A 26910-nucleotide genomic window follows, 5' to 3' on the forward strand; every position below is an offset into this window, starting at 1 on the left:
TATATTTAATATTTAGCTCATTCATAATCAATGTGAAATTAACCGCTCACACTTGAATACAAACCCTTCTTTTGCCAATTTGTGGAATATAGTACAAGCTTTTGACAATTTTTAGAACCTAAGCAACAAGTGTAATACTTGAATCAAATATATTAAAATAAAACTTGAATGAAAATTTTCGTTTATTTACCTCTAAACCAAAAGCAACGTTAACTCTATATTGTTTATGTATATAATAGCTGTTTGATGCATGCATGAGAGATTCCGAAAAAGTCATACAAAAATCCACTTGAGTTGATTTAACGGTGTTGGATTGGAACTTTAAAATATGTCATCCTCAAGGCCTTAGATTCGATTTTCTCTAGTTTGTCATCTTAAAAAAAAAAAAAACATACCAAAGAGAAAAACTGATAACTAATTAATTCCTAATTAACTCTAATATATTTATTGAAAATAAATAAGACTAATTTAGGATGTCAAAGTTATTTATTGAAAATAAGTAAGACTAATTGATCAAACGATAAAAGCAAACTGTGTACTATGTAATCTATCTCATATTGCACAATATATTTAAGCTCAAACCATATCTCTCATCACCGTCAGAAAAAAACAATTTTCTCATCATCTTATGACACATCCAAACCACAATGTACATCTGTCCCACATGCCTAAAGGTGAAAGCAAATTAATCATATAAAGTTTGTGTACTATGTATATGCTGTTTGATGCATGCTGAAGGTTCCAAAAAAGGAAGACATATTGCAAGTTCAGACTGTTTGGACCACATGGTATGCTCCTCAATATGCACATACCATCACACTATAAAGATACTTTGTCTATTTTTGGTTATTGTTCTCTATTTTAGGTAAAAATTGTAATTCTAGTTTCTAAATTCTTACATAGCCAAATAAACAAATTCAGATGACTCTTGTGATCTGTCTATTTTAGTATAACTATTAGACAAGCAACATAACCATGCCCTTTTGTAACATAACATCTTACAACTACACCTTTTTGAGTGTTTTCTTATTTGGTCATAGGATCAAATCTGGGCCCGTGCAAGTGAAGGAAAATTGAAATACAAATCACACCTAAAAATAAAATATGGTAGTGTCAAATGTGCACGAGTGAGGTAAGTGGTGTATCCAACGACGAATGTACATATAGTGTGTCAATCTTGGTACCACGTCCTTTAGACTATATAAGCCTCGCATAATCACCTATCAAGGTTAACGAGGACCTCGATATTTCAACATCTTATACCTCAATTTTGGGTCCCCTACTTAAGTCTTTTAATTTTGATAAAAAGGACTTTGACACCTAAGCAAGATGGCTTCGACAAAGCAAGGTCCCCCGTGGAGCTCTTCAGCTCGTATGAGGAGGATCTTGGTTCTTCAACTAAGGACCTCTACAAAGGACCTCAGGCGTGTTGGCCAAATCAAATCAAATAAGTACACATCCTTCGAACTTCGGACACCAAATTATTCACCTTCTAATGTCTAACCACTAAACAACTTAAAAAAAAAAAAAAAAACATAAAAGACCGCATGCATGTAATTTGTCTTTGAAATATGAAGACACTATAGTGATAATCAGCATTTGTCTGCTTAAGAATACCAACTTGTATTGATACATAAAAATACATTAAATGATTTGTCCACATCCCTTTCTGTCTCTTCAATGCAAATTGTTAAGTCAAAGAATTGAACTTTTATATATGTATATATCAATATTCCCCCCTTATGTCTAACATTTAATTTCAATATTACATAAAAAAGCAACTTAAATAAAAAATATATATAAAAGATAAGAAAAAGGAATTCCTCAAAAAATTATCATGAAGGATAAAAAATTATGAAACTTATAAAATAAAATAAAAAAAATTATAGACCATTTATTCCTTCATGATAATTAATGAATAATTATTTTTGAGGAATTCCTTGTTCTTACCTTTTCTCAATTTAATTTTTCCTTTCAATAGTTCAGTGACATTCCGGTGGTAAAACTTTGTATCTAGTTCTATCATTACAATAAGAATAAAACATGAGTTTTCTTCTTGCCCAATCCATAGCTCCTATCTGTTGTTGTGATAGCTTAGTAAATTCTGCTCCATCAACAGGGTCTATTCCTGAAGGATTGGACTTAGAACATGAAGAAATTGGTGCTTTTGGATCATTTATGCAACCAGTCATTTCCATTTCAGCAAGTGAAACAACAAATGGTCCATATTTATAGTTAACTGGGTATTTTCCTCCATGTGTAGCCCATTCTGAACCATCCCATATTGTTGCATATAATGACATTGGTTTCAATGGATAAATAAATGGGGATGTGTTTTTGTGTATGAATTCCCTCACTGGAATATTGTCAACAAAGAACCTACAAAGTCCAAAATAAAAGTCTATCAGGTGTCGGTTCAACGGTAAAAATTTGATCTAGTAATATTAACATACAAAATTTAAATCTCTTCTGAGATAATTATAAAATGATCGTTAGTGTCACTTTAATTAAGACTCATATGTGATCTTAAATATATATACAAAAAGTCAAATATAGTTGATTTAAACTTGGACAAAATACATTTAACTTTGTGCATATATTTAAGATCGGAGGGAGAGAGAAAGAATTCCCCCCATGGTTTCAAATTGCAATGTGTTACATCCGTTACGGTCAAAGTTACAACTGTGACAGCGTTGCGGAGACTTCAAAACCCGCTATCTCGGAACTGCAGACCATAATTTAAAACCATGATTTCTCCCTTTCCCGAATTTTCATTAAAAAAATTCCAAAAAGGAAAAAAGAATATTTATAATTTAGTCCTTGCTCAATTATATAATGAAGCTATTTTTGAAAATTGAAAGTCTTACACTGTGTGATAACTGTTCCACAAGATGCTATAATAATGGTGCTGCTGTGTTGGATCAAACCAGAGATAGAATTTCTCTTCTCTTCCTGTTCTGACACTTCCATTGGCATAGATATTTGTTTGAATAACCCAATCATTTCTCTTGTCATGACCAAGCAATTCAATATCTATCTCATCATGGTTGTGTGGAAATTTATCTGCATTTGACAACTGATATTTTCTCAAGTTAAATACAATTTCTTCACATATCATAACCTCAAAGATAAATAAATTAGTATAATTTCTATTCATAGGAATATATATTTTTTTAACAAGCCAAAATGAGAACAGGAAATGTATTCTTAAACCATATAATATATAATTTTTTTATAAAGATTCATAAGCAAATTAAAGAATAATGCTAGCTTACATAAAAAGCAACTACAACTCCAGGTGACAAACCAGCAGGTAATTTGATTGCAGCACTAAAGAATCCATATGAGTATCTACTTTGTGATACCAAGCCAGAGCCTAAAGAAACACATTTTATAAATAAATGAACAAAGAAATTGAAATAAGTTAATTTCATTCATTAAAGTGGTTTTCATATAAACCTGAAATTTTATCAAGAGCTAGGGTGGCCATGGACCCATTACTAAGAAACTTGACATTTGAGGCTCCAAAAGCATTAGAAAAAGCACTTTCAATTGGGACATGAGGGAAATAATTGGTTATGTGTGTGACACTTGGAGGTGAGTAAGGCCTACTATGTGAAGAAACCAATGTTGTTAAGGAAAATATTAGTAGAAATGAGAAGGGTAGGTTTTGATGCAAATGAGTCATGTTTATTTAGGACACAAAAGATGATGAGAAAATTAACATTGAAGATTAGGTATATATATTGTGGTTGGTTTGTTTAATGGGGTTCATATATTTCATAATCTTTGCTTAGTTGTTTTCTAGCTGGCCAATGTCTACTTGGCTTTCTCTTTCAATCTATAGTGATTCTTCCATCACTTATTTTAAGGCTCACTTTTGATATTATGTCCCTTAGTATAGGATATTCTTTTTCAAAATTTCACATGCTTAATAATTTCTTTACGAAAATATTCTTTTTTTTTTCTCTCTTTAACCTTCCGATTTTAAAGAAAAGAAGACACATGTAATCCATAGTTTGATCATAAAATAAATAAAGTTTGATCAATTATCTACCAAAAAAAAAGTTCGATAAATTATTGTTTCAATTAGAAGTCCATTCGGATTCTCTCGAATAACACGTCTTTAATTGAAACTAATTAGCCACTTGAACTAAATTTAATTTTCAATTGAGAAAGGTAAATTTGTTTCTCTAGAATCATATTTTTTTTGAAGGAAAAAAAATATGATTGTAAAGGTAATTATGAAAAAAAAATTAATATATTTATTGTTATAACTTAAAACTATATTTTTATTAATACTCGTAAAGTTTATAAGTTGGTCTTATAATAAAGGACGGAGGAAATATATTTTTTGGTGGGTGTCTTGGATCTTAATGGCAACATTCCAAAGTGTCATGTGCAAGGTGATTTCTTGGTTTGGCAGGGTTTGTGTGGTGGGGCTGGCCTAAAGTTAGAGGTATGGAATAGAATGGACGTTTGGTTAATGTTTGATGGGCAGTCTCAATCTTCTTTGCATGGTTGTAATGTCTATTACATGTCTCGTTCGTTAATTGTAGCTGTAATCCTATTGGGAACAACTAATACAGTTTGAAACGTGTAAAATTTGATTTTGATTGACAAAAAAAATTAGCAAGGTGAAGGATTGAGATAAAATAATGGTTAATAGGGTTTTTTACCTTCTAATATAGGTCATTTTCGGTTTTACACTTTGTAATTTTTTTTTATTTACCCCCTGTAAAAATATTTTTTTATTTACCCTTTATATGTCATAAAAAAACCTTTTTTTTTTTGCAGAAATTTTTGTTTTTTTATGACCTATAAATGGGGTAAATAAAAAAAAAATTACAAGGGGTAAATCAATTTTTTTTTCAAAGTGTAAAACCAAAAATGACCTATATTACAGGGGTAAAACCCTATTAACCCATAAAATAATTTAGCACTTTGTTTTTCTTTCCATTTTGAACATTATTCATTCATTTTCTCAAATAGTTTTATACTTTTTTTTTGGCTTTCGCACCGGTTTCCGACCTACCAAAGGTGGACGACTAATCCGGTTCATGCGTAGAGGCATGCGCACTCGCCAAGCGTTATTCCACCTGAGAATCGAACCCGGTATTCCCCGGATACGTCCTTGGTAGGAGCTCCTTACCACTGGAGTTTTATACTTATTGATAAGAGTTTGACCTTAAATCTTTATGGGACGAAGTATAAATCTATCGCCATTGATTATTATTGTCGCATTAATTTATAATAATTTCCACATTACCTTTTTCTTAAAAGAAAATATCTATGACACCAATATTTAGGTGACCATTCCAATTAATATGTTGTTTTTATAAACTACATATTTGTAAGTAATTACTCCGTCTCTTAATAATTGTCTCTTTAATTAAATGAAATCTAAATTTACTCATTCAAGCAGTCTTACATTTTTCAACGTGTTTCGAAAAATCATAACTATTTTGTTTCTAACATCAAGTTTTTTTTATGGTTTGAAGTTAGGGCATCTAATTTAGAGGCTTTGAATTTTAATGATATATTAAGAAAAAAAATACTTGGTTTGTGGGAAAGTATATATTAATATGCGTATATACTTCTACTTTTGAAATGGAATGTGTAGTACACTATATATAGTGTAACAAATTTTGGGTGGTTGAATTGAAATGGCATAGAAATACCCTTTCACACGGACCAAGTAATCTTAAATGCCCTATTAATTTCAGCTTAAATTATTGCTATAAGCTGAAAATGGTTAAAAGGTGGGTAAAACATGGTTATATAGATTAATCAAGCGAATCAAAATGAGGAATCTACAACTTTAATTAATTAACGATATAAAGCTAATTATATAAATGCATGCTAAGCAGAAGATGTTAAGTATCTTTATGCATGAAAATGACCAAATCTGACAGGAGTTACTTAGCTGGCAAACAAAGGAATCTGATGCAACTAAACATCACAAGACATATCATATCCATGTTGATTTTGTATTTTTCTTTTTCAATCAATTTGCTATTAGGAAAAAAAATGGTTTTATGCATATGATGATGCATCATATTAAGAAAAAGGACGTGCAACTTGATGGTGGTCACAAGGATATTTATGGCATCGAATTACTTTTTTTTGCTATAGCACTAAATTGCTGACTGAATCTTAAATATATGTGAAAGAAAACAAGGGAGAGATAGAGATGACATTGACAATATGCAAGTAGGACCAGTGTGCGTACATGGAAAAGGTATATGTAGAATCAAGCAATGTCTTCAACTAATCCATCACTTGATGCTATTCTATTGGAATTTTGTGATATTGAGTTCGAGCACAATGAATAGATTTATTACATATGAAAATTAAGGGTGTGTAGGAGGGCCATAATTTATTTTGATGTTATTTCTGATTTTGTTTAAGGGTTTTTAAGTCTGGTTTGTTATGGATTATAAAAGAGTAAACAGTCATTTGATCACTTGTGACACAATGTCACTATGGTCTTTAGACGTATTGAAATTTCTACATAGAAATAAATTTGAAGGTTGAATTGTTCAATGAAAAACATATTCGACGATTAAATATAGAAGAAATTTCTTGTTCACACACTTAATAAGGCTGAAGCACCCCATTAAATGACCATAATACCCCTTTGCAGTTAATTGCCGTCGGTTTCACTATTTCTCGGTAGTTAATTGCCGTCGGTTTTTTGAATTCCTCGGCAGTTAAGTGCCGATGGACTGTTCCATCAGATGAAATAGCCAGCTGCTCCCCCTACTCACTATTTCATCATCAACTTTCCTTCCTCTTCCATCTAAACCCCCAAAATCCAATATTTTTTCCATCAAATCTTGTTCCAAAATCATTGAAGCATCCATCCTAGGAGGTATCAACACACTTTTAACGTAAAAAAACAGGTATTGTTGTTTTTAATCCGTTTATTTTTTTGCTGTTTTTGGGGTTTTTGCTGTCAGTTTGCGTTAAACACTGACATGGGGTCATCAACACTTAAGTGCCGAGGCATGGGAGCATCGGCAGTTAACAACCAATGGATTTTGGTAGTTAACTACCGATGGAAACTTGCAAAAAAATCAAGCTTTTGGGTGTTTTTTTTTGTTTGAATTCATTATACAATTGATGTTTATGCACTAGTTAGTTGTTAATTCGTAGTTTAGTGTTGTATATTTATAGTAATGGTTGAAAACGTGGATGATGATCCAGGAGAGACAAAACCATATATTGTCGAAAATTCCGGAGATGTCAAACCGCCTAAGGTTGAAGCCAAACCAAATATTGATGGAGCTTTCGTCCATGTTGAAGCTTCATTATATGTTGACTCCGTTGTCGTCCTACTTGATGCCAACGAAGATGATACAACTAAGTTTTTTTTCCAAAGAAGTTAAATGAAAAGATAGAGATGACTTGCTTAATTGGGTACATAGTCAAGCCAATAAGGCGGAATTTACAATTGTTATACAAAGATCCAATTTGATCAATCCAATGTTGCGACTAGTGTGTGAAAGGAGTGGCGCTCACAAAGTGCCGAAAAAAAATGAAGCATGAGACAACGGGCTCAAGAAAATGTGGGTGTATGTTCATGGTTACTGGATATCTTAGTAGGCAAGAAAATGAATGGAAATTGAACATTCTTAATGGAGTTCACAAATATGCGATGGAGCCGACTTTAGAAGGAAACATCCTTGCCGGTAGATTAAAGGAGGATGACAAGAAGATTGTACGTGACTTGACCAAGAGCAAGGTGCTTCCAAGAAATATTTTGTTAAATTTGAAGAGAAAAAGACAAGATTGTATGACAAATATCAAGCAAGTATACAAACGTCAACAAATATGAAAGTCAAATAGAGATAACAAGACGATGTTGCAGTTTCTAATCTCAAAGTTGAAGGAGCACAACTATGTTTATTTCTCAAGAACACAAAGTGAAAGTACTACTATTGAAGACATATTATGGGCTCATCAAACATCCGTTAAGTTGTTCAACAATTTTCCAATTGTTTTGGTTATGGACTCCACCTACAAAACCAACATGTACAAGATGTCAATGTTTGAGATAGTTTGGGCCACCTCGACCGATTTGACATATTCAGTTAGCTTTGGATTTGTGACACGTGAGAAAGAGGAAAATTTTGTTTGGGTTTTACAAATGATGCGTAAACTTCTTACGTCAAAGATGACTATGCCTAAGGTGGTTGTGACTGACGGAGATACAACTTTGATGAATGCGGTTGCAACTGTTCTCCCTGAACGTTATGCAATGAATTGTTACTTTCATGTGCAGAAAAATGTTAAAGTTGTTGGAACAAAATGTGTTTAACAATGAACCTTAAAGGGTTTTGATGATAACAAGGTATTAAAAATTGTAAATTGGACTAGCTAATATTTGTTCAAGTGTACAGGACCATAATTATAAAGTTACATCATCATTGGTTCTGAATGAGCAAATAAAGAGCTATGGAAACAACAAAAATTTGAAGCTTGGACGCTCCTGAAGGCAACTTGCTACTGAAGAGAAAAAGCGCTCCTGAAGTCAAGCTGCTCCTGAAGAAATAGCGCTCCTGAAGTAAGCTGCTCCTGAAGAATAGTGCTTCTGAAGACAAGAGGTCCAGAAGCCACATCATCAGAAGCTGCGTCATCAGAAGCTGCAGAAGTCATATCATCAGAAGCTGCATCATCAGAAGCTGCCTCATCAGAAGCCATTTCACCAGAAGCTGAATATCAACTGGATTTGCAAAGAATCAAGAATTGAAGAATTATCAATGCAAAAGCTGTCTATTGGATTCGAAAACACAAACAAAGGATTAGTGGAGTTTGCAACGGTCATTTCAAAGGTGTTTGAAGGCGTGTGTTTGCAATTTGGACGAAAGCGTTGACATTGTACTTTGTACGAATTGTACAACCACGTTCTCCACTACTCTGTTTTGTGTCCGCGCTACAGGACAAGAAAACAGCTCCAGAATACGGTTTCGCCTGCATAGATGTTCCTTTGGATAAGGAATGGATTTCAAATTTGTTCTTCATAGGACAACAGCCAAATCAGGCAAAAGATTATTGGTGAAAGATCAAGCTTCAACAACGACTCTTTGGTGTGCTGGCAATTTCACAACGTCTCTCTCACACCTCTATATAAAGGAGTGAAGACCTAGAGAATTGGTAATGCAAGAACGCTGAACGAAAGACTCACAAGATTTTCACAAGTACCAAACCTCTGCTGAAATTGTTTTGCATTCACTTAGAATTTCTGTGTCTCAAAGTCATATCTTAGAAATTCTTAAGTCCATTGAGTCTGTATCTGATTTGTATTGTGAGCACCTCTGATTGTATATCAAGTGTTCAACCTTAAACAATTTTCTGTGTAATTTTGTTTAGTTAGGAAGTCTCTTGCAGTTGTGCTTGAGCAGGAAGTCTCTTGATTGTGTTCTTGAGCAAAGGAAGTCTCTTGCTTGTGTGCTTGAGCATTGGAAGTCTCTTGCTTGTGTGCTTGAGCATTTGTAATCAGATATTACTCATAGTGAAATCTCCTTGGAAGTGCAAGGGGGACTGGACTACTTCCGGATTGTGGAAGGAACCAGTATAATTGCTTTGTGTCGTTCTTCTTCTCTCTCTCTCTGTTTTATTCCGCTGCATTTAGATTCTGATTATCACTTCAGAAGCTGTCTCGCTTAGCTTCTGATCAGTGTGTTCAGTTTTTAGGAGAAACGAAGAATTTTTCTAAAACACAATTCAACCCCCCTTCTTGTGTTTTTCTCACCTTCAATTGGTATCTAGAGCCTTGGTCTGTTGTGTAACACTTAACCGTGCAACAGTCAAAGATCTGAGAAAAACATGTCTACTCCTACTCCTACTGGTCCTGGTGATACTAGCTATAAACATGTCTCACATGATTATAGTGATAGTAAGAAAACCAGTATTGGAAAAGTTCCAAAGTTCAATGGAGATGCTGAAGAGTTCTCTTGGTGGAAGACCAACTTTTACAGTTACATCATGAGCCTAGATGAAGAATTATGGGATATTCTGGAAGATGGTGTTGGTGATTTAGTCCTTGATGAAGAAGGAGCTGCTGTGGATAGAAAGAAACATACTCCAGAACTGAGGAAACTTTACAAGAAGCATCATATTATCAGAGGAGCTCTTGTCACTGCCATACCCAAAGCAGAATACATGAAGATGAGTGACAAATCCACTGCTAAAGCTATGTTTGCTTCTCTCTGTTCAAATTATGAAGGGAGCAAAAAGGTCAAAGAAGCAAAGGCTCTCCTGCTTGTACATCAGTATGAGTTATTCAAAATGAAGGATGATGAAACTATTGAGGAGATGTACTCAAGGTTTCAAACCTTAGTTTCTGGTCTACAGATTCTAAAGAAGAGCTATGTTGCTTCTGATCATGTAAGCAAGATACTCAGAAGCTTACCTGCCAGATGGAGACCAAAAGTGACTGCCATTGAGGAAGCTAAAGATTTAAACACTTTAAGTGTCGAAGATCTTGTTAGTTCTCTCAAAGTTCATGAGTTAAGTCTTAATGAACATGAGTCTACTAAGAAGAGTAAATCAACAGCTCTTCCATCCAAAGGCAAGTCATCAAAAGCTCTCAAAGTGGTTGAATCTGAAGAGGAAGAACAGTCAAGTTCAGACTCTGAACCAGATGCTGCAGAAATGGCCATGCTCTCAAACAGACTTCAATATCTGGCCAAGAAGAACAGAAAGTTTCTCTCCAGAAGGGGTAACTCCAGAAGCTCAAGGAAAGAAGATCAGAAGGGATGCTTCAACTGTAAGAAGCCAGGTCACTTCATTGCTGAATGCCCTGATCTTCAAAGAGAAAAGTCAAAGGACAAGTCAAAGAGGTCTACATTCAAACCTAGCAAATTCAAGAAGCAGATTAAGCAGAGTTTAATGACAACCTGGGATGATTTGGGTAGTGAATCTGGATCTGATAAAGAGGAAGCTGATGAAGATGCAAAGGTAGTTGTTGGGTTGGTAGCAACAGCAACTTCAGAAGCTGGGTCAGATTCAGACTCAGAAGATGAAAACGAGGTATATTCCAAAATTCCCAGAGATGAACTTGTTGAGTCACTTAAAGAACTTCTTACACATTTTGAAGTAAGAACCAATGAGTTGAAGGATTTAAAAGAAAAATATGCTGATTTGGTACAACAGCAAAAATCAACTTTATTGGATCTGAAAGCTTCTGAACAAGGACTTAGGGGCTTTGACTTCATGTGTAAAACATATGAAGATCAGCTCAGGTTCTTATGTCAGAAGCTACAAGAAAAGTGTAATGAAAAACCTTTAAGTAACCATGAAATTGCTCTTGAAGATTTTATTATATCTGGCATTGACAGAAGCAGAGTGGCTTCTATGATTTATAGCATTTACAAGAACAATGGCAGAGGAATTGGTTTTCCAGAAGTGAAACTGGAGAAAACCAATCTAAAGTCTTGTTGTGAATGCATCAAGGAAGGTCTGAAAACATTCTTTGTACCAGAAGGGGCTGAGTTGGAAACTGTTGTTCAATCAGAACCTGAAGCTTCTAGTTCTAAGGCTAAGATTACTTCAAAGCCAAAGAACTCTAAGTCAAAGGCTATGATCAAATCTGATTCCAAAACTTCAAAGGTTAGGATCCTGAAAAGATCAGAACCTATTCCTCAGAGTCTGGTGAAACCAAAATCTGGGGTTCTGAAGTCTAAGTTTCAGAAGAAGACAGTTACTGCTTCTGAAGTACCAAAACCTAAGGTGATGGTTAATCAGAAGCAACCCAACTCACAGCACAAGGTACAAGAAGTGAAGAGTAAAGCCTTAAGTACTAACCTTCCAGGACCCATAGAACAATGGGTACCTAAATCTAAAAATGTCAATGATGCAGGTATGTCTAAGAGCAGTGCCAAAGCAAAGATCATGGTACCTAGACAGTGGTTGCTCAAGACACATGACAGGAGACAAGTCCATGTTCCTCAGCCTAACAATGAAAGAGGGAGGAAATGTGAAATTTGGAGGCAACCAGTCAGGCAAGATCATAGGTACAGGAACTATTGGTAACTCCTCTACCTCAATTAATAATGTATGGTTGGTAGATGGTCTTGAACATAACCTTTTGAGCATTAGTCAATTTTGTGATAATGGTTATGATGTGCTTTTTGAAAAACCCAACTGTACAATAATCAACAAGGAAGACAAATCCATTGTGTTCAAAGGAAAGAGAGTTGACAATGTCTATAAAATCAATTTTTCTGAACTGGCTGATCAGAAGGTGATGTGCCTACTATCAGTGAATGATAAGAAATGGATGTGGCACAGAAGGTTGGGACATGCTAACTGGAGGTTAATCTCTAAGCTTAGTAAGTTACAACTTGTGAAAGGGCTACCAGACATTGACTATTATTCAGATGCACTCTGTGGTGCATGTCAGAGAGGGAAAATTGTGAAATCATCTTTTAAAACAAAAGATATTGTTTCAACCTCAAGACCTTTAGAATTACTCCATATTGATTTATTTGGACCAGTAAGTACTGCATCCTTATATGGAAGTAGATATGGATTAGTCATTGTTGATGATTACAGCAGATGGACTTGGGTGAAATTCATAAAGAGTAAAGATGTTGCCTGTGATGTATTCAGTAGCTTCTGCACTCAAATTCAATCTGAAAAAGAATCAAAAATTTTGAAAGTCAGAAGTGATCATGGTGGAGAATTTGAAAATGAGCCATTTGAAGCTTTTTGTGAAAAACATGGAATTTTCCATGAATTCTCTTCTCCTAGAACACCACAACAAAATGGGGTTGTAGAGAGAAAGAATAGAACTTTACAAGAAATGGCCAGAACCATGATTCATGAAAACAATTTACCAAAACATTTTTGGGCAGAAGCAGTGAATACAGCATGCTATGTTCAAAACAGGATCTATATTAGACCTATTTTGGAGAAAACAGCATATGAACTCTTTAAAGGAAGAAAACCCAATATCTCTTACTTTCATCAATTTGGATGTACATGTTACATTCTGAACAACAAGCTCTACCTAAAGAAATTTGATGCCAAGGCCCAAAGAGGAATCTTTTTAGGTTACTCTGAAAGGTCAAAGGCATACAGGGTGTATAATTCAGAAACACTCTGTGTTGAAGAATCTATGCACGTTAAATTTGATGACAAAGAGCTTGAAGATAAAACTTCAAAGCAAGGTGAAAGTTTTGCAGAGATACAGGTTCCTGAAGCTACTCCAGAACCTGATCAGATAGCTGAGTCTGAAGATAGTCCAGAAGCTGAACCCACATCAGAAGCACAAGATGAAGCTGCTTCTGATGAAGCACAAGATGACTCACATCAAGAAGATCCTCCCAGAAACACATTCAAACACAAGTCTTCACATCCTGAAGAGCTAATCATTGGAAACAAAGATAGTCCAAGAAGAACAAGATCACATTTCAGACAAGAAGAGTCAATGATTGGACTAATCTCAATGATTGAACCTACAACAGTTGATGAAGCACTTTCAGATGATGGATGGATCCTAGCTATGCAAGAAGAGTTGAATCAATTTCAAAGAAATGATGTGTGGGATCTGGTACCCAAACCTCAGCACAAGAACATTATTGGAACAAAATGGGTATTCAGAAACAAGCTGAATGAGCAAGGTGAAGTAACAAGAAACAAAGCCAGACTTGTTGCACAAGGGTATAATCAACAAGAAGGCATTGATTACACTGAAACGTTTGCTCCAGTTGCAAGATTGGAAGCAATCAGGTTACTTCTTTCCTATGCAGTTAATCATGGCATAATATTATATCAAATGGATGTCAAGAGTGCATTTCTAAATGGTGTCATAGAAGAAGAAGTGTATGTCAAGCAACCTCCTGGATTTGAGGATATTAAATATCCTGACCATGTTTTTAAACTGAAGAAATCACTATATGGCTTGAAACAAGCTCCCAGAGCTTGGTATGATAGACTAAGTAATTTCTTAATCAAAAATGATTTTAAAAGAGGACAGGTTGATACTACACTCTTCAGAAGGACCCTTGGGAAAGATATTCTTCTTGTGCAAATATATGTTGATGATATAATATTTGGTTCTACTAATGCATCTCTTTGCAAGGAATTTTCTGAGTTAATGCAGGATGAATTTGAAATGAGCATGATGGGAGAGCTGAAGTTCTTCCTGGGCATTCAAATCAATCAATGCAAAGATGGAGTCTATGTTCATCAATCAAAGTACACAAAGGAGCTTCTGAAGAAGTTCAAACTTGAAGATTGTAAAGTGATGAACACTCCAATGCACCCTACGTGCAACTTGAGCAAAGAAGATGATGGAGCTAAAGTAGATCAGAAGCTGTATAGAGGTATGATTGGTTCTTTGTTATACCTCACTGCATCTAGGCCAGATATTTTATTCAGTGTATGCTTGTGTGCAAGATTCCAATCAGATCCTAGAGAATCTCATATGACTGCTGTCAAGAGAATCTTCAGGTATTTGAAAGGAACAACCAATCTTGGACTCCTTTATAGGAAATCCTTAGATTATAAGCTAATTGGATTCTGTGATGCTGATTATGCTGGTGATAGGATTGAAAGAAAGTCAACCAGTGGCAATTGTCAATTTCTGGGTGATAATCTTATATCCTGGGCTAGCAAAAGACAAACAACTATTGCTATGTCTACAGCAGAAGCAGAATACATTTCAGCTGCAAGTTGTTGTACACAACTACTTTGGATGAAACATCAGTTGGAAGATTATCAGATAACTGCTAACAGTATTCCCATTTATTGTGATAATACTGCTGCTATTTGTTTGTCTAAAAATCCAATTTTGCATTCAAGAGCGAAGCACATTGAAATCAAACACCATTTTATCAGAGATTATGTTCAAAAAGGAATTTTAGATATACAATTCATTGATACTGAAAATCAATGGGCTGATATATTTACTAAGCCTTTAACTGTTGAAAGATTTGATTTTATAAAGAAAAATTTGAACATGCACTTTGTATCTGATTAAATGCTTGCTTGCTCCTGAATAGGATTTTAGGTTCTGAAGTTAGTTCAGAAGCAGTAGTCCATCAGAAGCTCTTTATTGAGGTTCTGAGGAAAACTCGCTTCTGATGATGACGTCAGCATCTGAAGTCCAGAAGCTGGATTTGTTGCTTCTGAATAGTTGAATTAGTGGAAACGTTGGAAGTTACCTTTTAAAAAGTAACTTCTGGCCCACTAACTTGGTAGTTACTCTGTGAACTTCTTACGTGGCCTGTATGTGTTGGTGTATAACTAAAAAGGGCAATGATGATTTAAAAGCTTTGAAAGTACTTTTCACGCGCCCCCAATTTTGTCATTAATGTTATGTTTGTTTGTCTCTTTTGAATTGCAATCGTTTTACTTTTAACACTTTGTCAATTCACACACTACTCACTCACAACAAACACATTTGCTCTCAAACCTCTTGCGAAGTAAGCGCATTCTCTCAACCTTAGAACCCTAAAATCTTCATCTTCTTCAAGTCTTCGTCAATCATCAAATGGCATCATCAAGCTCGCAACGAGAAGATTCAGTATCTACTTCACGAATGGTCCCTGAATATGACTACAGAGGAAGAAGCATGAAATTGGAAGAATGGGATTTGCAGGTTCAGATAGAGAATCCAGTGGACTTTGATTCTCTGAATTTTCATAGGTGTTCAATCAGAAGCTACTATGAAGAGCAAGGACTCATGGATTATTTCAAAATGTTGAATGGACCAACATATGAAGCTCTGGTTAGACACTTCTGGGTAAGAGCAAAATTCTACAACAAAGCGGCATCCTTAGCTGAGGAAAGTCAGATGGTGCTAATGTATCCTGAATTAGAAGGGAAAACAAGAGAAGAAATGGGTCTTGCGCCATTTGTTGAAGATGAAATCAGGTCCAGCATCTGTGGTATTCCAGTAAGACTTGCACAATGGCACATAGAGTATGTTCTCAAGGCTGCAGCCTCTGGATACTACTCTGGAATTGATCTTTCAGATGCTGCTGAAAAACGCATTTGGAAAAAGCAAGCCAACTTGGTGATATACAATTCTGAGAAGGAGAAGAAATATGCTGAATTGAGCATGGAAACTAAGATGCTTCTGAAGATTCAGAATGAGAACCTGTTTCCAAGTGGTGACTGTGTGAAACCAAATCTAGCTCAGAAGGTCCTTCTCCAGCACTTCATCAAGAAGGAAAAGGTGAATGTGCCCAAATACATGTTCAAGTACTTGGTAGAGTGTTTGAAACAGAGTCAGCTACTGGATAAACCCTTGGTTCCTTATGGAAGACTCCTCTCAGAGATATTCTATCAAGGAGGTATCTTGGACAGTCTCAGTCAATCTCAAGGCTTCACAGATCAGCTACTTGACACAAAAACTGGAAAATTCATTAATGCTCATACTCTCTTGAATATGAAGCTAATCAGTGAAGTCACCAAACTTTAAACTGATTTAAGTGAATCATTTGTTAAGTCTGATCTTATGAAGGACTTTCCACCCATCTGCAAGAAGGATCCCATTGAAGTGCAGATGTACTATATCAAGGAACATTTTGAGGCAACCAATGAGAGAATCAGATTGGAAGATATTCCAGAGGAAATGTATGGTGGTGCTCTGCCACGAGCCAGAGGCAGAAAGTCAAAAAGGAAGATAACTGCAGAGCAATATCTAGAGGTTGAACAACCTGCTAAAAAGGCAAAAGTTGCTACTGACAAGCTCAAAATTGGTAGTTCATCAGTACCTTCTATTGAAGAAGCCATTGAATACATGGATTCCAGGTTGATCATGGATGTTGGCATTTCTCTTGATCAACCTGCTATACCAAAGAGGAAGAGGAAGCCAGCCTTGAGGAGGACCAAGGATTTTCCTCATATCACCTCTACAGCTCAAGATGCTTCTGATTTGGAGTTAAAGGAGTTACAAGAGAAGAAGGCAGCAGCTGAAAAAGTCTTGGAAATTGCTGCTGAGCTACAAGAGTCTGTAGTCTCAGAAGCCAAGAAAATGTTGCAGATGACCAGTGAGTTTGCTCAAGAGGATTCTGATCCTGAACCAGAGAAGGTAATTAATATATCATCAGATTCCGCATCCAAATCATTATCAGACTCTGATGATTCTGATGATGATATACCCTTAGCTCAACTGTTTCGAAAACCAGTAAAAAGCCAATCAACATCAACCAAAACCAACGATAAGCCCTCTCAGTCAACTACTTATGAACCAGTTGGTCACATAATTAATGAGAAGTTGGCTGAACTGGCTGAGCAGAGAGAAAGAGTCATTGATACTATTTTTCGCCTTCACCCTCAACCTCTTAACATTCAACCTCTCAACATGATTCCTCCAGAAAATGTTGAGTCTACCTCAGAAAAGGCCTCTGAAGCAACTCCAGAAGCAGCTGCTTCTGAAAACGTTGTTTCAGAAAACCCCCATCAACAAACACCTGAACCACATAAACCCACAACACCCCCTCAATCACCAATAGCCACCATTGACCCCCAACTCAACACTCAAACATCAGCTTCACCACAACAACCACCAACTGAAACTGAGTTTCAACCTTTACCTGAACACTCTCCAGAACCAACTCCCATGGATGTTGACATCTCTCTAGTCAATGTTCAAGCCTCAACCTCCACCACACACTTTGCCTCTGACCAGCCTTCATCTTCAAACACACAAACACACTTTACCATTCCAGTTCCTAACCCTGTTCAAGATTTGGAAATCAATGATTCTGATCTTGAAATCCTTGAACAACCACCCACAGACATCCTGGAATCTGGATATATTAATTCTGAGCTTCTGACAATTCTGAGTCAATTGCATAATCTGGTGGATCAAAGAGGGACAATTGATCTCACAGGTGCATATGAAGACTCCTGGGCATCTCTTCAGAACCGGGCAACTGAGCTAATTGAAAGCATAAGGGCTAAGTGCATCAGAAGCAAGGAAGCTACTGTCAGGAAGTTAATGGAGCATCTGAATCAGAGTCTCAGGGTAAGAAGTTCTACACTGCTCCTGGCAAACCAGCCTTTCTTCTTTGAAACGGATTACTTGACCAGAGAAGCAAGGTTGTGTAAGCTTCTGAAGAAACAGATGGCACAACAGCAGTAAGAAGCTAGAGAAAGGGAACAAGCTCTTCTTCAGAGGCAACAACAACTTGAAGAATTGTTGAAGAAGAAGATTGAAGAAATGGAAGAGATGAAGAAACAACAACAAACCAACCCTTAGTTGCACACCCTTGTGTTTTTCTTTGTTTGTTGTCTGTTTTAAAATTTCTTAGTCCTTGCTTCTGAAACCATCTTGTCTTATTTCTCTTGCTTCTGAATGCTTACTGATTCTGACTGTTTAGCTGTTTCTGACAATTGATATACATGTTCATATATTTTGCTCTGACTTATTTAGTTCACTTTCTTTTATACTCTCTCCTGTTTGAGTTTTTCTCATATCTTTTTGTCTTTTATGCTTAAATTTATTTTAATTTTTTTTGATAATGACAAAAGGGGGAGTATATGTGACAAGTATTTAAAGGCTCTGAGCCCCATTAATGGCATTTGAAATTTTTGAAAACCTTCTATCATTTTTTTTACCTTATTGGTATAAGCTATGAACGAACGAAGGAGTATCAAAATTCAAGTAAAATTAATTGAACCATTCTTCTTATCTATAAGTTAATTCTTTCAATGATTCAATTTTGTTTTTAAGCTCTGATAATATTATTGCGCGAAAAATGAATTTAATTAACCTGGATAGAACTTAGGGGGAGCTTACAAACCTCACCTTAAAGACTATCAGACTCAGGGGGAGTTTGAGCTTACAAACCTCAGATTCTGAGCTTACAAACCTCAGAACCCCAAAGTCAACTTGTTAATTAGATTAACAACAATTGATCAATTTTAAATACTTTTGTTTGTCATCATCAAAAAGGGGGAGATTGTTGGAACAAAATGTGTTTAACAATGAACCTTAAAGGGTTTTGATGATAACAAGGTATTAAAAATTGTAAATTGGACTAGCTAATATTTGTTCAAGTGTACAGGACCATAATTATAAAGTTACATCATCATTGGTTCTGAATGAGCAAATAAAGAGCTATGGAAACAACAAAAATTTGAAGCTTGGACGCTCCTGAAGGCAACTTGCTACTGAAGAGAAAAAGCGCTCCTGAAGTCAAGCTGCTCCTGAAGAAATAGCGCTCCTGAAGTAAGCTGCTCCTGAAGAATAGTGCTTCTGAAGACAAGAGGTCCAGAAGCCACATCATCAGAAGCTGCGTCATCAGAAGCTGCAGAAGTCATATCATCAGAAGCTGCATCATCAGAAGCTGCCTCATCAGAAGCCATTTCACCAGAAGCTGAATATCAACTGGATTTGCAAAGAATCAAGAATTGAAGAATTATCAATGCAAAAGCTGTCTATTGGATTCGAAAACACAAACAAAGGATTAGTGGAGTTTGCAACGGTCATTTCAAAGGTGTTTGAAGGCGTGTGTTTGCAATTTGGACGAAAGCGTTGACATTGTACTTTGTACGAATTGTACAACCACGTTCTCCACTACTCTGTTTTGTGTCCGCGCTACAGGACAAGAAAACAGCTCCAGAATACGGTTTCGCCTGCATAGATGTTCCTTTGGATAAGGAATGGATTTCAAATTTGTTCTTCATAGGACAACAGCCAAATCAGGCAAAAGATTATTGGTGAAAGATCAAGCTTCAACTACGACTCTTTGGTGTGCTGGCAATTTCACAACGTCTCTCTCACACCTCTATATAAAGGAGTGAAGACCTAGAGAATTGGTAATGCAAGAACGCTGAACGAAAGACTCACAAGATTTTCACAAGTACCAAACCTCTGCTGAAATTGTTCTGCATTCACTTAGAATTTCTGTGTCTCAAAGTCATATCTTAGAAATTCTTAAGTCCATTGAGTCTGTATCTGATTTGTATTGTGAGCACCTCTGATTGTATATCAAGTGTTCAACCTTAAACAATTTTCTGTGTAATTTTGTTTAGTTAGGAAGTCTCTTGCAGTTGTGCTTGAGCAGGAAGTCTCTTGATTGTGTTCTTGAGCAAAGGAAGTCTCTTGCTTGTGTGCTTGAGCATTGGAAGTCTCTTGCTTGTGTGCTTGAGCATTTGTAATCAGATATTACTCATAGTGAAATCTCCTTGGAAGTGCAAGGGGGACTGGACTACTTCCGGATTGTGGAAGGAACCAGTATAATTGCTTTGTGTCGTTCTTCTTCTCTCTCTCTCTGTTTTATTCCGCTGCATTTAGATTCTGATTATCACTTCAGAAGCTGTCTCGCTTAGCTTCTGATCAGTGTGTTCAGTTTTTAGGAGAAACGAAGAATTTTTCTAAAACACAATTCAACCCCCCTTCTTGTGTTTTTCTCACCTTCAAAAGTCAGGTTCATTTTAGATTGTAGATATCCTTTGGGAAAAAAGAATGGGAAAAAGGTGAAATGTAAGACCCGTAATTCAACTACAACTAAATATAGGGTTTGTATTTTGTTCTGATGTTTTCCTTGTTAATAAATGACTTTACAAAATGTCTTGACGTTGTCGGAAAGTTATTTTGATCTCAAAACTATTATTTTGAATGGAAAACTGGTCAAGCAATTTTACTATGTGATATCTAGAATTGATTCACATATGTTATTTTCTACTATGTGTGATTGAGTATGATGTTCATAATGTTTGTTAAGCATGAATATGTTTTTGTGACTTGTGTCATGTGATATGTCAAGATTTTGTTTTTCCTTAATCTTGAGCATTTTTGTGAGTTTGTTGACTCGGGGTAGAATCAAATATGTTTTCGTCTGCAAATGAAATATTATTGGACCTTTGGAGTCATTAATATTCATTCAAGGAATTTACTTGTCATTGAGATGACGTTTTGGGAATTTAGGAATATTATACCTGTTGAGAAAAGTTCCTATAAGAAAATATTAGAGAATGAATAGTCGAACACTATTTTATGCATTCGTAGTGCATGATTTGATATTAAAAGCTCATTGCCTAATATTGTTTTATAAAATGTCACATTTGATTCAGATTTTATTGTTGGTAATGCTTTCAAAATGTTTTACTTACTCTGATTTTAAATTAAAGACGATCTTGAATCCTTTAGTGCAAGGCATTGAGTTGTTTTAAAAAGAAAAAAAAATACACTCTTGTTTTGAAAATCGGGCTGTTACATGAAACATGGTGATGTAGTGAAGAAGATAATGAGAGCATGAGAAGTTATTGTTGAATCACCCACTCAATAATTATATGCAAATTCATTAGTGGAGTTCCAAAATGTTTGTAATGATTTTCCAATTTTTTGAGCCTATGTCATGGCCATCTTGGATGTTGTTAAGAAGAAAATAGTGACGGCAAGGACAAACCATGTGTTGCATCTTGGCTGCTATTTTATCTTGGTTTTCGGGTGTCAAACATTAATTACGTTTGAACCTTTTTAACCTTTGATATCTCATTTTATTCTTGGGAAGGGAAAAAATAAGCAAAACCCTTGAGAATCGAGGTCCGGGAGTTGTTTTCGCTACGGGAAGGTGTTAGGCACCCATAACGACTATAGTATCCTATAGGAACCGTCTTTAATTTCTACGCGCGCGCTTTATTTTTAAATGCTATTTTGAAAATGTTTATTTAAACCTAAGAGTTTCTAAGTGAAGAATTGGAGGGAGAAGAATGTGTTTGAATTTTTATTTTATTTGAATTGAAGGAATTTTGTTCCTTGCCTACGTACCCGATTAAGGGATCAAATCCACCGTAGTTCTCTTCCAAAAATGTTTTTGTTTTTGTTGGTTGATTTTAAGTTTGAAAATTGGAGCTTGAAGAATAGAAAGAGGCCTTGAAGGCATGAGATTGTGAAAAGGTGGGGTTTGATTAGTCATTTTGGAAAAAGAAGTCAAGGTATGGTTAAAGTTCATTGGAATTTTGATTAAGAAAACAAAAGGAAAATTCAATGGGATTTTGATCCCAAGGTTTATTAAGAAAAATACTTTGAGTGATGTTGTTTATATTTTTTGGAAAATTGATTTTTTTCTAAGTGTAAATCCTAGGCATTCATCTAAACATACAATCCTAAACATACATCTAAACATGCATATTCTAGCCATATACCTAAAGTGATGTGTGTGCATGTGTCGGTGCTTGTGTCGGTGTACGTCATTAGAGTCCATTGTCCTTTACATCATTGGCCTAGATACATTCTATGGTCTTGCAAGAATTTTAAATTGCATGAAAGTAAAATATTACAAGAACTCCTAAGTCTTTACATTCTAATTTTTGCATGAACTTTAAAGTGTAAAGAAATAAAAGGATGAAGATGTGAGATGGGAGATGAAATGCTCATGATATATGAAATTCAATAGAGGAAATTGTTAGTAATATAAGGCATAGAGAATAGAGATATAGGTAAGTAAAACCATCATAACCAAAAGGGAAAAAAAGGATATATAAAATAAGCAAGAGTAATGCCTAATAGACCTAAAATTCCTCACCAAAGCAAGGCTTAACTATGACTTATAATTCTCATGGTTCAACATATTTTCAAGACATGAAATCCAGGTTTAAAAATGAGAGTCTAAGAGTTATAGTAAGCCTTACATTTTAATGTGAATTTAGGCCTATTTACACTATTTATTCACCAACATTGCTTGCAAAGCAAGCAAGTAAACAACATATGCACATGACCAGTAAAAAACACATTCAAACCGAGGTAAACTTCTCACAAAATCACATATCATGAATCACAAGTGTAAATCAAGAATTGAAAACAAAATTAAGCCAATTTTCACCAATTTTTAACATGAAATTCAAGGAATGAAACAAGAAGTAGCATCAATATTCCCTATCAATTTTTCCAGTATAAAACTATCAAAAAAACATCACAAAATCATCAAGAAAACTCTATGAATTTTAATGGAACTTTTATGAAAAATTTCGATTTCATCAGAGGTGTGACTGGCAAAAAAATGAGAAATAGCAAAGAGAATCAACAAAACACAGTATACACAGATTATAGGCCCAAGCCCACGCACATGGATACACCTGGACCATCCAAGAGCCTCAGAGGCGTTGGATTGATCCAGATCTTCCAAAACCTAGATCCAACGGCCTCAAGAACGAAGGAGCATGATAAACGGTGTGTGCACGCGCGCGTGGGATTGATAGGCTGGTATATAAGTCAAAACCAAGGGAAAAACCACACAAACCTCACTCGTTTCTCTCTCTACAATGTTCCTAGAGAGAGAGAGTCTGCAAACTCTCTCTTCTCCGACCTAACACCGGTCATCTTCAACCCTTCTCCGACGCGGTGGCCGGCGGTGGCGCCGCCGCGTCGGAGCCTCAAACCACCCAGATCTAAGACCTAATCACATGTTTCTAAAGCTCTTTCTCTCCTCTGTTCGATTCCAGCATCAGTTTTCTAAAAAGACTCTTGAATCAACGTAGATCGGAGGATTTGTCTTACGGCTTTGATGTTTTTTTCGTTAACTCTTCTTCTTTTTCCCTTGTTCAAATGATTCTTTGAAGGAAAGCTCTTAAATCGTTCCGATCTACTTTGATTCGTAGCAACAAACGCATGTATGAAGCAAATACTCTAGATTTTCGAAGGAAAAAACGAAAAGAAAAGGAAAGAGAGCCTGATACCTGTGTTTAGGTCGGAGATGTGACGAACGAAGGAGATGTGAATTCTTCGATTGTTCTTCTTCTGATGAACTTCGTATTCTTTCTCTTCTCTGATGCGACTTCGAATTTGATCTTTCTTTCCCTCTTCTCCTCAAATCCTTCGTGATCGCGTGAGTTTCATCGTCGTTTGATGATGATTCCGCGTTGGAATTGCGAAGGTGAAGCTTGATGATGATGATTCCTTGGAATCTCTGAAAGCTTCTTCCTCTTTTTTATGAATTCGAACTGTTTTTGTGAAATTGAGAAGAAATTTGATGTTTCTGTGATGCTTCTGATTCGGTTAGGGTTTGAATTTGGTGAAGATTGAAGGATTTTGAACGGTTTTATGGTGGATTGTGTTTCTGGAAATTCAGTTAGGGTTTGAGGATGATGAAGTTGTTCATCGTGTTCTTGAATTCTTTGAGTTTTTGATCTGTGATTTTGGAGAGAGAAACTGAGAAAGTGTTTGTGTGAGTTGGCATGAAGTGAATGGATCTGTGTGATTTTGACTGATGAGGTGGCCTTTTATAGGCTGCCACTTGTGAATGCTGGACCAATAGAATAGTGACACATGGACTGGACTTGTAACTGACTGGACAAATGAAAAAATGACACGTGGACTGGACTAATGACTTGGACCAAAAGGACTAAACTGCAAAATAATAAAAGATAAGGACCAAAAATGAAAAAATGAAAAAAAGACACAAAAGGACTAAAATGCAAAAATTAATAAAATTGAATTTTAAAAAAGTAATTTGAAATAAACGTAAAGTGAAACGATTAAAAATGACAAAACGGACTAAAACGAACCAATGGCTTAAATGAGGTACTTTAAAGTAACCTCTCTCTGCCGAAATTTCGTGTGAAATGACCAAAATGCCCCTGGGGCTAAAACGACTAAAAATGACTCAGATGCAAATTTTAAAATGGATTTTTAACAGGGGATTGAAGCAAGAACGTATACAAGCAAAATTAAAAGACTCAGAGACAATTTTAAGAGTTTAAACAAAGTTTTGACACATGAAAAGACTAAAATGCCCCTAGGGGCAAAACTGACTCAAAATTACTTCAAATGCAATTTTTGAACTGGATTTTGACATAGAATGAAAGTAAAGACTTATTCAAACTAATTGAAAGGACACAAACAATTTTAAAAGACTGAAAGAAATTTTAACATAGGAAATGACTAAAACGCCCTTTTTCATGAATTTTGCAAGTAATATTGAAATAGGAAACAGAGAAAGATGCAATTGATCAGAGACATATCAAATGGTCTTGAAATGCAAGAAAAAGAGAATTGAACAAGTATTTTTAGGTCCAAAATTAGGGTATAACAGCTGCCCCTATTTAAGTTTCTTTGTCCGAAGAGTCAAGAGACGAAGTCTTTGAGTTGACAGGACGGAGATACTTAAATATTAACATTTGCACTGTTTTTGGACATAAAAATACGTTCTCAGATTTTCAAAAATATGAATGCCATGCAATACTTTGATTATGAATGCAAGATAAACAACTGGAGTCCATGGAACATGTCATGTCACTGGGGATTCAGGTGGACATTGACAGGGTGGACAGGCCAGGGGATAGAAAATAAGGTACAAGCTGTTCTTTGGATCGAACTAGCCACTTGACCAAGGAATACAAAACAAGAGATAGGTGCAAGCCGTTCTTGGGATCGAATTTGGCACTTGACCGGAAACATAGACATATAGGCAGATACAAGCTGTTCTTTGGATCCAACTTGACACTTGATTGAAGATACGAACAGATAGACAGACACAAACTGTTCTTTGGATCGAACTTGCCGTTGGATCATCACCACATCATGTGGGTAGGTGCAAACTATTCTTTTGGGTCGAACTTGTCGTTTGACTGAGAACAAAGCATAAGCTGGGTAAAAACTGTTCTTTGGATCGAACTTGTCGTTTGTCCGGAAGTATAGGCATACAAGTAGGTACAAGTCGTTCTTTGGATCGAACTAGTCACTTGACCGATAACACGATACAAATTGGAAATTGGATCTAGAAAGATACCCATTGAGGGTAAATTGTCATTGACTTGCTTTGAAGATAGACATGACCATTTTTGTTGGCCCAAAAGCAAATTGAGAGTGAATTGACATTGATTTAAACTGAATTGAGAGTTTGAGATTGAAAGGGAGATTGAAAGTTGAGATTGATCAGAGACATAGACATAGGCATTAAATTGAGAGTTGAAAATGGATTGAGACAATGGAAATTGAAATTGAATTGAGACATAGACATTGACATTGAATTGAGAATTGAGATTGGATTGAAATTGGAAATTTGATTTGAAATTGAAATTGAGATTGAGTTGAAACTGAAATTGAGGTTGGATTGAATTGAAATTGAGGTTTGAGAGTTGAGATTGCATCGAATTTGACATTTGAAATGATTTGAAATTGAGATTGAAGAGGTTGAGATTGCATCGAATTTGAGATTTGAAATGATTTGAAATTGAGATTTGAATTGAAATTGGGAATTGAAATGAGTTGGAAAGTTGGAATTGAAATTGGGTTGAATTTGAAAATGGAAATCGAATTGAATTGGAAGTTTGAAATTGGAAATGCAATATGTATGTATGGAATAACAAGATTATTGAACGTATGAGCACATAAAATGCATGGTTATGCATGTATGAATGATTGAAATGTATGATTGGTTTGTAATTTGTCAAGAAAGTTTCACAAAGGCAGACAAAACATTGGAAGATTGGGCACGTAGTGGCTCGTGCTGCAACATATTCACGGGGGAAAACCTCTTTGGAGAGACCGTCGTTAAGAGACGTATCGAAACCATGGCTGAGGGCAATAAAACTTGTAAAGGAGGGACTCTTGGCAAGATCTTGGATACAGGTCGCCGTTGCTAGGCGTGTCAGTGCTGGGTAAACATTGGATGTTCGCACCTGTGGTCAATGCTTTTCATATCATTTTCATTCTTTCATTTTTCAATCCCATTTTCGCCTGAACCGCCCTTTCGGGTTTTCGATTCACCGGGGAGTAAAGTTCTTTTCATTGCCTCATTTTTGCCTGAATTGCCTTCATAGGTTGTCAATCAGCGGGGTGCTCATTTTTGCCTAAGCCGCCCTTTCGGGTTTTCAACTTAGCGAGCTTTTCATTTTCATTTTTTTTCAATTTTTTTCATTTTCATTCTGTTTTTTCATTCTTGCCATTGACCACAGATCATCCTGGGGAGTAACCTGCTTGTAACATGGATTGAAATAGAC

At 35.8% G+C, this 26910-nt stretch overlaps 1 protein-coding gene and 1 pseudogene across 1 annotated transcript; one reads left to right on the plus strand and one right to left on the minus strand.

Moving 5' to 3' along the window:
* Positions 1–1586: 1586 nt before the first annotated feature.
* On the minus strand, positions 1587–3713 carry XTH33 (xyloglucan:xyloglucosyl transferase 33). Its single transcript, XM_085731579.1, has 4 exons — positions 3460–3713; positions 3276–3376; positions 2868–3076; positions 1587–2379 (listed from the first exon to the last, which is right to left on the minus strand). Exons 1-4 carry the CDS (start codon positions 3686–3688, stop codon positions 1983–1985), a joined length of 936 nt encoding a protein of 311 aa, XP_085587705.1. The 5' UTR covers positions 3689–3713; the 3' UTR covers positions 1587–1982.
* Positions 3714–6232: 2519 nt separating this feature from the next.
* LOC146899955 (uncharacterized) overlaps positions 6233–26910 on the plus strand; it is a 43751-nt pseudogene continuing 23073 nt past the window's right edge.

Source organism: Medicago sativa, chromosome 8 (assembly GCF_051527215.1).
Source record: "Medicago sativa cultivar Bolivia chromosome 8, Bolivia_mono, whole genome shotgun sequence".
Taxonomy (NCBI): Eukaryota; Viridiplantae; Streptophyta; class Magnoliopsida; order Fabales; family Fabaceae; genus Medicago; species Medicago sativa.